We start from the raw sequence: 13,031 nt of genomic DNA on the forward strand, positions 1-13,031 counted from the left end.
GCCTGAATTTCAAACCAGAGATATTCCACCTATATTTAATTCTATGTTTATTAGCAGGAGATGATTAATGACAGCTATTTGGGAAAATGAATTCGCCTGATATATGCTGTATGTATTCCAGGCCAAACCAATTTGACAAGCAATGTATTAAGTACCTACTATGCACAATGCACATATGGTTATGATTAAGAATAAAAAAGTCAAAATAAAAAACAGTCCCTATTCTCAAGGATCTTGCATTTAAGTGAAGAGTTAAAATGTTAGTGATTTGCAGGAAATCTGTGAAGAGAGTGAGCATTAAAGGGCTCAGGAAAAGCTTTCTGTAGAAGATTCTCAATCAAGGTGAGGTAGTTGAGGGGTCAGCCTTTGCAGAAGCATAAAGGTGGGAGATAAAGTACCAACTATGGAGATCATCAAACAAGTCAACCTGATAGAATATAAAATATAGGAAAAGGAACAATGTGAATAAACAGAGTCCAACAAACAGACCAATTTTGTAAAATGTAAAATTTATGAAAAGGAACAATGTACATTAAATGTACATAAAAAAATTTATTTCAAGAGACCCGGTTCAGAAATTTATGGTAAACAAGGATGGTCATAGACTCATAGACTTAGACTTGAAAGAGATATCCAGAGATCAAATAGTCTAATCCCATTGAGAAACTGACATTCTGAGAATTCACATGATCAGAGTCACAGAAAGTGTTTGAGGCAGGACTCCCATCCTGACTCCAAATCAAAAACTCTGACCTCTACATACTCTGCCTCTTAGGAGGTGAAGGGAGTTTCAATTACGTTGAAGATGATAGGAATGGAGAAAAAAAGATAAATATATAAAAAGGTTTCTAACTTTTCAAATGAATTCCAATGAATAAGGCTTAGTAGCTTAAAGAATGAAGAAGAAAAAGGAAAAGATTGCTCTAGGGTTTCCAGAAATGCTGAAAAGAAGGTGGTCTTTATATGGATAACTTTTGGATATGTTTCCTCGAGGTGATGATAGATGATCCAAGTAGTGATGTCTTATGGATTGGGACAACAAATAAAACCTAGTCTCTCCATTCTTGATTTGATGTTCCTGCTAATTTAAGAAAGATTGTTTTACAGTTTGTTCTAAGAAACATTTCCTGAAACACTTAATTTTCATATTCTATTCCCCGTGAGCTAATCCTTTAATCTGAAAGAATTATCTCTTGAGGGATAAGAACCTCAGTTTGTGGAAGGTTAATTATTCTTGTGGATCTGGCCTGAGGGTAGAAGGTAAAGAGAAACAGTAAGAGAGTTAAATGAATTTCTAGCTTTGGAATGAGGTATTATAATTCTTTTGTACTAACAAATATTAGACCCTTTTTACTGAAATTTTTGCTTTAAGGATCCAACATTTCTATCTATAACATCAAATCAAAGAAAATATTTTTCTTGTGTGGTTGCCATATTTTTGAACTATAAGACACTATTTTTCTGACAAGTTGTATCACTATCCCAATTGTCTTCTTTCTGAAATATCATTGGTTCAGCATATATCACTTTTGTTACAAGTTAATTTTAAAACATTCTAATTAGATGGCAGCTGACACACCCTTTCATGGAAATTTACAGAACTTCACTATTAAGACCTTAGACTAATGATTTTGAACACTGAGAACATAACTAATTGCAAAATCTTCTGTGTGCCTTAGTTTCTTAAAAGGAAACTATACTCTCCCTTGGAAGACTGTGATGAAGAAGATGGAAAAACTAAGCCAGTGACCTTGATGTAGATTCTTCTCATTGCTTTGACATCTCAGAAAACATGTGTTAACAATCCTCTGATTCAACTACAGAAAGATATTAACAGAGGAAAAGAAGTAGTCAGATCACTATTATAATGAATTTAGCTTTATAGATTCATTCATGAAAATGCCATCAAAATGGGAAAACCCTCATGTTTATTTTTGTTAAAAAAAATTCTCATTTTCATTCTCTGGTTATCATTTTGTTGTTGCTATTACATTTGACATTGATTTTATTTTTTTTCCTCAATTACATATAAACAAAAATTTTTAACTTTTGTTTTTTAAATTTTTGAGTTCCAGATTCTCTCTCCCTCCTTCCTCCCCTCTCCTTGAAAAAACAAGCAATTTAATACATGTGCAGTTATGCAAAACGTTTCTATGTTGGTCATATTACAAGAGAAAAAACAGACTAATTCAACACTAATTTAAAAAGTATGCTTCAAATGAATTCAGACTCCATTAGTTCTTTTTTTTTCTTTCATTCCTTTCTCTGGTGGTGAATATAATTTTTCATCACAAGTTCTTTGGAATTATCATGAATCATTGCATTGCTAAGAATAGCTAAGTCATTCATAGTTGAATATTGTATAATATTGCTATTACTATGTACTAGCAACTCACTCTCTTGTTTCTGCTCATTTCACTTTGTAACAGTTCATAGGTTTTTTTCTGAAACCATCCTTCTCATCATTTCTTAAAGCACTATAGTATTCCATCACCATTCCCCAACTGATGGCATGTCCTCAGTTTCCAATTCTTTGGCTATAAATATTTTTGTACATATAAATCTATTTTATTTTTTCCTTTAATCTCTTTGGGATACAGATCCAATATCATTTACAGGATATGATACCCTCTAACTATAGATATGCTCCAAGACTCTGTCCTAGCCTCTTAGTTTCTCTATACTTTCTCATTAGTTCCCATGGTTTCAGTTATGATCTGTATACAAAGGACTCCCACATCTAGAAATCTAGCCCTTTCTTTTCTTTCTTTCTTTTTTTTTTTTTTAGGTTTTTGGCAAGGCAAATGGGGTTAAGTGGCTTGCCCAAGGCCACACAGCTAGGTAATTATTAAGTGTCTGAGACCGGATTTGAACCCAGGTACTCCTGACTCCAAGGCCAGTGCTTTATCCACTATGCCACCTAGCTGCCCCTTTAAAAAGCTAATTAGTAGAAGAATGTCTTTTTTTTTTTAGGTTTTTGCAAGGCAAATGGGGTTAAGTGGCTTGCCCAAGGCCACACAGCTAGATAATTATTAAGTGTCTGAAGCCAGATTTGAACTCAAGTACTCCTGACTCCATGGCTGGTGCTCTATTCGTTGCACCACCTAGCCGCCCCCTAGCCCTTTCTTTTCTAATCCTACATGACCAACTACTTATTGAACATTTTGAATGTAATGTTCCCTAAGCATCTAAACCCAACATGTTTTCCCAAACCAATCTCTTTTTCCATTCCCCTACAAGGTGGATAAAGGAACTATCATTTTTTTTCAAGGTACCTACATTTTTAACTTAAGACTCATTCTTAATTCTTCATTCTCCCTTATCTTATGTATTCAGTCAGTTGCCAAAATCAGCCATGATTCTCTTCATAGCATCTCTCACATCCATATCTTTCTCTATTAACTCTAATTCAATCCCCCATCATTTCTCATCTGCATTTTTTTCTACATATTTATGTGTGTACATATTCTCTTCATAAAATAAGAAAAGGGACTTCCATTTTTTTGTCTTTGCATTGCTATCACCCAGGACTGTAACAGACACATAGTAGATATTTACTAAATGCTTATTGATTGATTTATGTCCAAAAATATCACTCACATTAGAATCGATTCACTGCCCACATTCAGCTAAGAAACCAGTTTTTCTTTGCATAGTTGATCATTGGGAAATTTTTGTCACAATAAGAACTCCAGATTTGAGATTGCACTTGAGCTTTTCTACATTATGATAATTCTGCATTTTTATGGATTAAATAATAAAACCCATGACCTAAGACAGTTGGAAACCTAACTGCAATGGATACAATCAAATATCATCCCTTTCCTCTAAAATCATCTCTTCCTCTTGACTTTACCTTTTCTAGTGGTGGCACTAGTATCCTCCCACTTCTTCAGACTTGAAGACTCAATCACTTTTAATTCTTCTTCCTCCACCCCTACATGAAATCAGTTTTAATTTAGAATCTGTGGAGCCTAGCACTGAAATGTTTCTTCCCTTCATTACCTTCTTTTCTCTTAAACTCTTACTTTTGGGAGTATTTAGGTGGCACAGTGGTTAAAGCAATAATCCTGAAGTCAAAAGGACCTGGGTTCAAGTTATTTACTGTATGACCCAGGGCAAGTCACTTAACCTTAATTGCCTCCCAAAAAACCCCAACTAGCACTTTTTAAAATTCAGACCATCATTACGTTAACCCTTGTCTGAACTATTGTCATAACTTCCTATCTAGTCAACACTTCTCTCAAGTTAATCTTCTAATTCTGATCTAGGTTATGCCTCTGGTTAAAAATATTCAGACATAGATCCAAATTAATAAATTGGTCCACAAGTATTTAAGAGATCAAAGAAATTGGCAAAGGACATATATGCACAAAAATCTTTGCAGTGACACTCTTTGTAGTATTAAAAAAATTGGAAATAAAGTTGATACCATTGACTGAAGAATGGCTATAAGAAATGACCAACAAGATGGATTCAGAAAAACCTGGGAAGACTCATATGCTAAAGTATTCTTATAATTTCATGACAGGTTCAAAAAGAAAGAGTTCAATTTTCAGACATGGTTTTGTTTTGTTTGGCTATACTTGTCATGCTAGTTAGGGGTAAAAGAAGAAGGGGGAAGAGGGAAGGCAGTATTGACAAGGATTCCCCAAAAACAGAATAAATGGGGAGAAAAGATCATCAATGATTATTATTTTTAAAATACTTAGATGAGAGCAGAAGGATGATCAGAAGGGGGTCACAGAAAAATGAAGCAGTATTAGAACTACCATGTAAAGCTTGAAATAAACTTTTTTTTTTAAAAAAACCAAGCTGAATAATCAGAGTTTCATATGCAGTCTTCTTTTTTCTGTTTTGGGTTTATTTGTTATACGTAGAAAAATGCTCAGGCTTATTGATGTTTGCCAAGTTAATAACAATAAAAAGGACAACTTTTTAAAAATAAAATCAAAATCTTCAATGTCTTTTCATTTCCTACCCAATTCAGTATAAACATTATAACTTACATTGAGAATACTCTCATATGGTCAAGTAGATCTTCCCATTTCACCTTTTCACAGATATTTTAACCTATATTAAAATGTATACTTCAAGAAAATAAACTATTCAGTCTTTTCCAAATATGCCTTATGTCTTTCCACCTTTGCTCATGATGCTCCTTCTTTCTAAAGTTCCTTTCCCTTTGAATTTCTGTTTAATAGAAATCCTACCCAGACTTCTAAACTCATTTCTAATATTGCCTTGTTCCTGAAGCATTCCTTCCTCTAAATGCCTATACAATATTTTTTGTACTTTCTCCCCAGTGAACTTATTATATTAGTTATATTTATCTTATCCCCACTATCATTCTTGCAAAGGACATGTTAATCAGCTACCCAGTGATTCTACTCACCATCCCATGACCTGAGCAGGCCAACACCCTGCCCTGGCTACCACTTGCCATTACATGTAGTCTCCCCTTACTGAAATGTCAGCTTTTCTGGCAAGGGATTCTCTCACATTTTGCCCCACATAGTACTCTGCATCATAGTGCGAAGGAGCCCCCTGAATAGTAAGTGCTTAGTTAATACCTTTTAATTGATCCATTTATTCGATATTTATAGTTGATAAGCTCCTTGTGAGCAAGAATCATTTCTTTTTTATGTTCCCTTCATTCAACCAATCCAAATATCTAATTTCATCAGTGGATTTATGCTTTCGTTGGTCTGAGCTTCCTCACCCACACCCTGCCTCATGTAGATGATAACCCAACCATATCTTCTAATTCTATGCAGTTTTTTCTATCCCTATCTTTCTATTCTAGTAGTCTGTGAAGAAACTAGTGTGCTAAAAGAATTCCTCTGATTGTATTAATATTTCAAGGATTTTAGGGCAACACTCAAGCTTTACATGTTTATCTAACTTTTAGTATGTGACTTGCCCACAATTCTCTTTTTTATCTTTACTCTTTTATTCTCAGTGATGTCCTTTATGCCACTCTCATATGCGAGTCACATTATTGTTGGGGAAAAAACTAGTATTCTTGAAAGATAACATAATACATTAGAGTATTCTTTCTCTGCTAAGTGAGCTATGATATTTTTCAAGTTTTGCAGAGATTAAAGGGCTATTGAAAGTGAATTATAATTCAAATCTAATAAAATCCAAATCAACAAATAATTTCCTGAGCATCTACAATGAATTATGATCAAAGCTATGTGCTAGAGAGATAATAAAGTGATGTGAAACTATGTAGCCACATTTATACTAATAAGCAAAGAATAAGTACAAAAAAGGTCAGTAGGTATTCTTCTGGTAGGACACTTTTCCTACCACTGCAAATAAGCAAGTCTTACTCTTTCATAGTCTTAGAGCTTTGCCTGGAGTTTGAGAGACCAAAGTCCCATATCTAGAATGTACCAGAAACTAGTTCTTCCTGACTCAGCAGCTGGATTTGCTGTCTTATCTATTATTGATAACAATGAGAAATCATTAGTCCTGGGCAGCTAGGTGGCACAGTGGATAGAGCACTGGCCCTGGAGTCAGGAGTACCTGGGTTCAAATCCAGTCTCAGACACTTAATAATTACCTAGCTGTGTGGCCTTGGGCAAGCCACTTAACCTCATTGCCTTGCAAAAAAAAAAATCATTAGTCCTTCTAGTGTTTGCAACAAAAGGAAGTCAGAAAACGTTCTTTAAACTCTGTAGATGGTCACTTCCTCTTCCACTTGTAACTTCTTATACTGCCTGGCTTTGTGACATGGTGCCTATAGAGCCCTAGAATAGGAATCAAGAAGACCTGCATTCAAACTCTGTTTCAAATACATTGTGAGCTATGTGATAGTGGGCATATCCCTTAACTTCTTTGAGCCTTGGATTTCTCATCTGTAAAAATGAAGTTTGGATTCCATAATCTCCCAGGGCCCTTCCAATTCTAAACTAGGAATACAATATCCCATGCAAACTCTGTATTACCTCACTGTTAGAGGAAAGGAGAAAGACCCAGCTCTATGTCCATCTTCTTCCTGTATGCATCATGCTGCTGTTGATGAGTTGCTACCTTTTGTCTAGAGAGGAAGAAAAACTAGGATGTTCTCCTCATGCCCCAGGATAACCCTTCTAATGAACAGAAGTTGGGAAAAATGAGAAAGGACAACAATCTCAGCATCTCCTCTATATGTCTGGGCAAAATAATGTCATGAATAGTGATAGGCTTTTATTTATTTTTGAGGCTGTTATAGGTCAGAGACAACTAATTTAACCTAATCTTCTGAGGCTACTATAATTATACTTAGAATAAGCCTGTTCTCCAATTTCTCAAGAATCGTTTCCTGTTTGGGACAAAAAGAATGAAATTCATTGTCAAAATAAGAAGTGCAGTAAAATCAAGAGGGAACTATAATTATGGGGTGGACTTAAAAGACAAAGGGGGAAAATGAGGGTGTAAAGTAAGGCATCTAAAAGGCTGCCATGCTGCCATGCAGCTGCTCTTTGTTTAAGGTGGATATGGTGCTGAATTATCTAGTATTCTCATCAGACACATATTTATATAATAATAATTAGTATATTACATAGCACATTAAGGTTAACAACATGCTTTATAAATATTTCATTTGATCCTCACAACAACCCTGAAAGATAGGTGCTAATGACCCCAATTTTACAATGAGGACTGACAAAGCTTAAGTGATTTGCCTAGGGTCAAACAGCTAGTGTTTGAGGTAACATTTGAACTCAGGTCTTCCTGACTCTAAGTTAGCATTTTATCCCATGTATCATTTAGCTTCCTAAAGGCCCCAGTATGCATAGGATCATAGCTTTAGAGTTGATAGGAACCTTAGATGACATTTAGTCCAACTTCTACATTGAAGAAGTGTGGAAACTCAGGTTCAGAGATATCAGATGACTTGCCCCAGGTCAAGGTTACTACACTGGTCATGAAGGACATAGTTGAAATTTGAACTCAGATCTTCTGGTTCCAGATAAAGCACTTGTTTCATTTTTCACTGTATCACATTGTTTTCCTAAGACAGTGAAGTGGTTAACCTAAACTCTTTCCTACCTCACCATTTGGTCCAGATGGAGAACGTTCACCCTTTGGTTTCTTAAGCTACCAATGATCTCATAATGCCAAAGTTAACGGTATTTTCTCAATCTTCATCCTTCCCTCTTTGCAGCTTTTGACACTGTCAGTCACCTTCTTCCCCTTACCACTGTTTCTTTCTGGTTTTTCTAACTTTCTGACAACTTATTCTCAGTTGCTTTTGTTGGATTTTCATCTAGATCATACCCATTAAATATGCATGTTCCTCAAGGCTCTGCCCCTGGTCCTCTTCTCTTCTACCCCATGCTATTTCATCATTACCCATAGATTCATTTATCTTTATTTCTCTTAAATGTATTTGCCCACTTCTAACCTCTCTCCCAACCTCCTGCGTGAAATTTTGAACATCTATTGGAAATCTTAAACTGGATATCCTATACATATCTTATATTAAGCATTATCTTTTACCTTAAATACTCTCATCTTCTGAACTTTTTTTTATTGTTGAGTAGGTATCACCACCCTCCCAAGTTACCCAAGCTCACAACCTAAATGTTATCCTCAACTCCTCTCTCTCTCTCTTCAACACAATCCAAAAAATCAGGGGAAAGACAACTAATCGTTATAGACTTATGGAGTGGGCTTAAGAGAGTTAGTTAAAACCTTTACTGTTCATAAGAGTCAGGCTAGAATAGAAATGTTGTAGAAGAAATCTGTGGCCAGGAACATTTTATTTCTTTATTTTTCCATGAAACACTTCTGATAACTTCCTAAGAATGAGGGACTTTGTGTCATTTTACTGATCCTACCAGCTACTTTAATAAAGTTGTGGGGAAGAACAAGAAAGGAGGGAGGCAAAAGATTCTTGATGGCTATGGGTCTAAAGAAGATTCATCTGATCTAATCCCCTAATTAGAAACTAAGTCCCAGATAGAAAAACTTATTTATATAAGGAATACAAAGTAGAAGTGAGATTCAAATACAAATCCTATGACTCCAAATCCAAATTCTCCCTTGTCTTTCTAGGGTTCAGCTAAGATGCTCTCTTCTATGGGAAACCTTTCCTATCATTATCTCATATTTGTTTATCTAGCTACATGTTGTTCTTCTTGCCCAGTTACCCTCTTCCACATCAAGTAAAATGTTAGCTTCTTGAGGGCAAGTTCTATCTCGTTTTTAAATCTCTACAGAATAGCACAGTACCTAGCAATAAAAAAAAGATCTGAGGAATTGGAATTTATTCATTTCCAAATACTTTATACATATTTTCCTAATAGATAAGAGGAACATTTAGGCAAATTACTCAAATATAGGGAAATGACAAGAGATGGACAAAAAGGTAGTAACTAGATAGGCCTTTTTTTTTCATTTTCAGACTTTAAAATTCAGTTTGTGAGATGATAAGGGAAAGGAGAACATTATTGAGATCTATGAATTATACAATTTGGAACAAAAATGGTAAAACTAATAAAGCCTGAACAAGACCTTACATGTTCATGCAAATAACTGAGCTAACCTTTTTTTTTCATTTTTTTTTTTTAAATTTGTGAACAGATATTTGAATTCAGTGGTGCCAATGCAAAAAAACTGGAAGAAAAGATTCAGGAACTAATGTGAGCTGATCTACAAGTAAAATTATAGTTTCTTAGTTTTAAAAAATAACTAAAAATTTTACTTATGTTTTATTTCCTTGCAGATAACTGAATGCTCCATTAATTAATCTTCATCATGACTTAGAGTTTTACATGTATATTATCAGCTCCTTTAAAAATATTCCAAAACTGTCCAGAGATACTGACTGACTTTAATTTTCTAACCTGGTTATACATTCCCCCTTGAGTGTTATCACCAAGAAATATTGATTAAATTCAAACAAAAATAATTAACAATTTATATTTATATAATGCTTTACTATTACAAAGTACTATCACATATATCATTTTATCTATTCTTCAGAAAAATCCAGGATAATAATCAGGGAGTATTATTACCTCCATTTTATAGATAAGAAAACTGAAGTTTAAATCAGCTTATCTAAAGACATAAGAATAGAAAGTGACAAAACTGAAATTTAAATTCATCTTTACTGATTCCCAGCCCAATGTTCTTTCCACTATTGAACATGGTCTTCACAACATTAGCCTGTTATATTCCCATTATTCTAAGTAGAGCTTCTATGAGTCTGGCATCATGTTATTTTTCACTAATTCATCAACAAATATTTATTAAGATCCTGCTGTGCACCAAGAATTCTGCTAAGCCCTGAGTATACAAAAACAAAAGTGAAACAGTCCCTACTTACAATGAACTCATATTCTGGCAGAAGAGAAAATAAAACAAACCCATAGAAGTTATGTAACAACAACAATATTAACACAAGGTAGTTTAAGGGCTAAGCACTCAAAGTTAAGCTGATCAAGGAAAGCTTTGTGTAAAAAAAAGTAGAGCCTGAGTTAGACTCTATGGAAATGAATAATCCCAATAAGCAGAGATAAGGAGAAAGTATATCCTTTCTTGGGGAACAGCCAGTGGAAAAATGCATAAATGGAACAAAGAAATATCATATGAGAGAAACACTGACTAGATCAATATGGCTGGCCTAGTGAGCAAATGTAAAAAAGTAAAGCATAAGAAGACTAGAAAGAAGGGAAAGGTCCAGATTGTTAAGCACTTTAGATTTAAAACAGAAGAGTTTATTTTTGATCTTTGAAGTAACATGGAGCCATTGGAGATAACTGACTAGGGAACAGACATGATCAGATCTGCATTTTTGGAAAATCACTTTGATAGATATGTAGAGGATGAATTAAAGTAAGCAGAGACTCAAGAAAAAGAGACAAATTAAGAGGATGCTGTAGGGGCAGCTAGGTGGCAAAGTGGATAGAGCACTGGCCCTGGAGTCAGGAGTACATAAGTTCAAATCTGGCCTCAGACACTTAATAATTACCTAACTGTGTGGCCTTGGGCAAGCCACTTAACCCCATTTGCCTTGCAAAAACCTTAAAAAAAAGAGGATGTTGTAATAGTCCAGGCAAGAGATGAAAAGGGTCTAATCCAGGATGGTAGCTATGTGAGTGGAGAGGAGGAGATACATATGAGAAATACTGTGGAGATAGAAATAATAAGATTGGGGAACTGACTGGGTAGGTGGAGAGGAGAGGTAGGAGTCAAGGGTAATGCCTAGGTTATAAACCTGGGTTATTATACTGTCCCAAGTCTTGAAGTATATGTCTTGAAGTCAGAAGATCTGAGTTTGGGGTCTATCTTTATATATGGCTATCAGCAAATCACTTCATTTCTGATAACTTCAGTTTCCTCATTTGTAAAATGGGTATAATAATACTTGCACTATGGATCTCATAGATTTGTTGTAAATGTGGTGATTTGTAAACCTTTAAGCAATATATAAGTACATTGTTAATGATCATTCTTACTACTTTCATTGTCTTCATAGGCTAAAGAGCAAATAAAGAGCAAATAAAAATATTTATGGAACTTTGGGTTAGGTAGTCCAGGATCATAGCTGAGATCTTTTCCCATAATCAGGTCTCTCAGTTTTCTCCAGTGCAGCAATAGTATACCAACAATACAGTATGGATTCTCTAATTTCCTTTAGTCTTTTAAAAATAACTCAGGGGAAAAAAAACCTCTTAACACCTATGATGCTAGTAATAATCAAAGCAACCTGGATTTGCAAAGGTTATGCCTTAAAAGTTGGTTCAACTCCTAAGTCTTGTGACTGAAATGACAGGCTTTACTCAGCAAATGCCTTGAGTCTTTATATACCACTTCATGGTTCAAGTATCTTCCAGGTACTAAAGATTGAGAAAAGTGATTAAAAGCTCATGATCCAGAAGTTTAATTAGGTTGTTTGTATTTTTACATTTAAAAATATGCCACCATAAATCATTAAAATAGTAAATTATTTAATTAACTACATCTGATGTTATGCTTTGGTAGATGTACAATATTACATGTAGGTACTTTTCTTATCATTTTCTTATCATTTAAAGCCTGGAAAAACCTTAGCTACAAAATGATCCATGTTGCAGATGAGGCGTCAGCCTCCTCATTTCATAAATGAGGCAATTGAGGCCCAGATAGATCATGTAGGTAATAAGAGATAGAAATAGGATTTAAACTCAATTTCCCATTCTTCTTTATCAGTGTTCTTGATGAATAATAGCAAATATTTATTAAGAACTGACTGTACAGGCACACTAATGTTGGTGGGATTTAAATTGGTCCAGACATTCTGGATAGCAATTGACTATTTTTTAAAAAAGGGACACTAAACCTTTGACCCAACAATATCACCATTAGGTATGTACCCCAAAAGAGATCAGAGAAAGAAGAGAAGAACCCCTATTAATAAAAAATTTATAGCAGCCCTTTATTGTAAGAAATGAATTGGAAACTAAGGAAACCCCACTAGATATGGAATACCCACTGAATAATGGTATGGAATATTATTGTGCTAAAAGAAATGATGAAAAAATGGATTCAGAGAAGCCTGGGAAGACATGTGAACTGATAACAGAGTGAAGTGAACAGAACCAGGAGAACAACTTATATAATAACTTCAGAATTATAAGTGAAAAGCATAAGAACTTCAATCAATGTAATGACCAACCATGACTCCAGAGAATTGATGACGAAGCTGTTACTCCACTCCTGAGAGAGAGGTCAGGGAGTCAAGGTCAGATTAAGATATACGTTTTCAGACATTGCCAAGGTTTGATTAGACTTATTTTTCTTAACTATGTTTATTTATTATGGGGTGGTTTTTGTTGTTGCTGTAATTGTTTTTTATGGGAGGAAGGAGATTTGGAAAGGAAAGAGTTATCAGTGCCAAAATTTCTTTTAAAAAGGAAAAGAGGTCAATAACATTTTCAAATGTACAACAGGGGCAGCTAGGTGGCACAGTGGATAAAGCACCAGCCTTGGAGTCAGGAGTATCTGGGTTCAAAAGCGGTCTCAGACACTTAATAATTACCTAGCTGTGT

General features: G+C 34.8%; 1 protein-coding gene across 4 annotated transcripts in view; it reads left to right on the forward strand.

Annotated features, from left to right (window-relative positions):
• The window catches only part of TXNDC8 (thioredoxin domain containing 8), a 63,661-nt gene that overhangs the window by 21,474 nt on the left and 29,156 nt on the right, over positions 1-13,031 (forward strand). For 2 of the 4 annotated variants that reach the window (XR_012470729.1, XR_012470728.1), the window contains 2 exons: positions 9,580-9,638; positions 9,722-12,724. Coding sequence is in view for 2 of the 4 variants with exons in the window: in XM_074196499.1 (XP_074052600.1) it covers positions 9,580-9,638 (59 nt within the window). In the remaining 2 variants the exon portion in view is untranslated. The remainder of the gene's footprint in view (positions 1-9,579; positions 9,639-9,721; positions 12,725-13,031) is intronic. The other 2 variants (XM_074196499.1, XM_074196500.1) reach the window with 1 other exon arrangement.

Source organism: Macrotis lagotis, chromosome 8 (genome assembly GCF_037893015.1).
Source record: "Macrotis lagotis isolate mMagLag1 chromosome 8, bilby.v1.9.chrom.fasta, whole genome shotgun sequence".
NCBI lineage: Eukaryota > Metazoa > Chordata > Mammalia > Peramelemorphia > Peramelidae > Macrotis > Macrotis lagotis.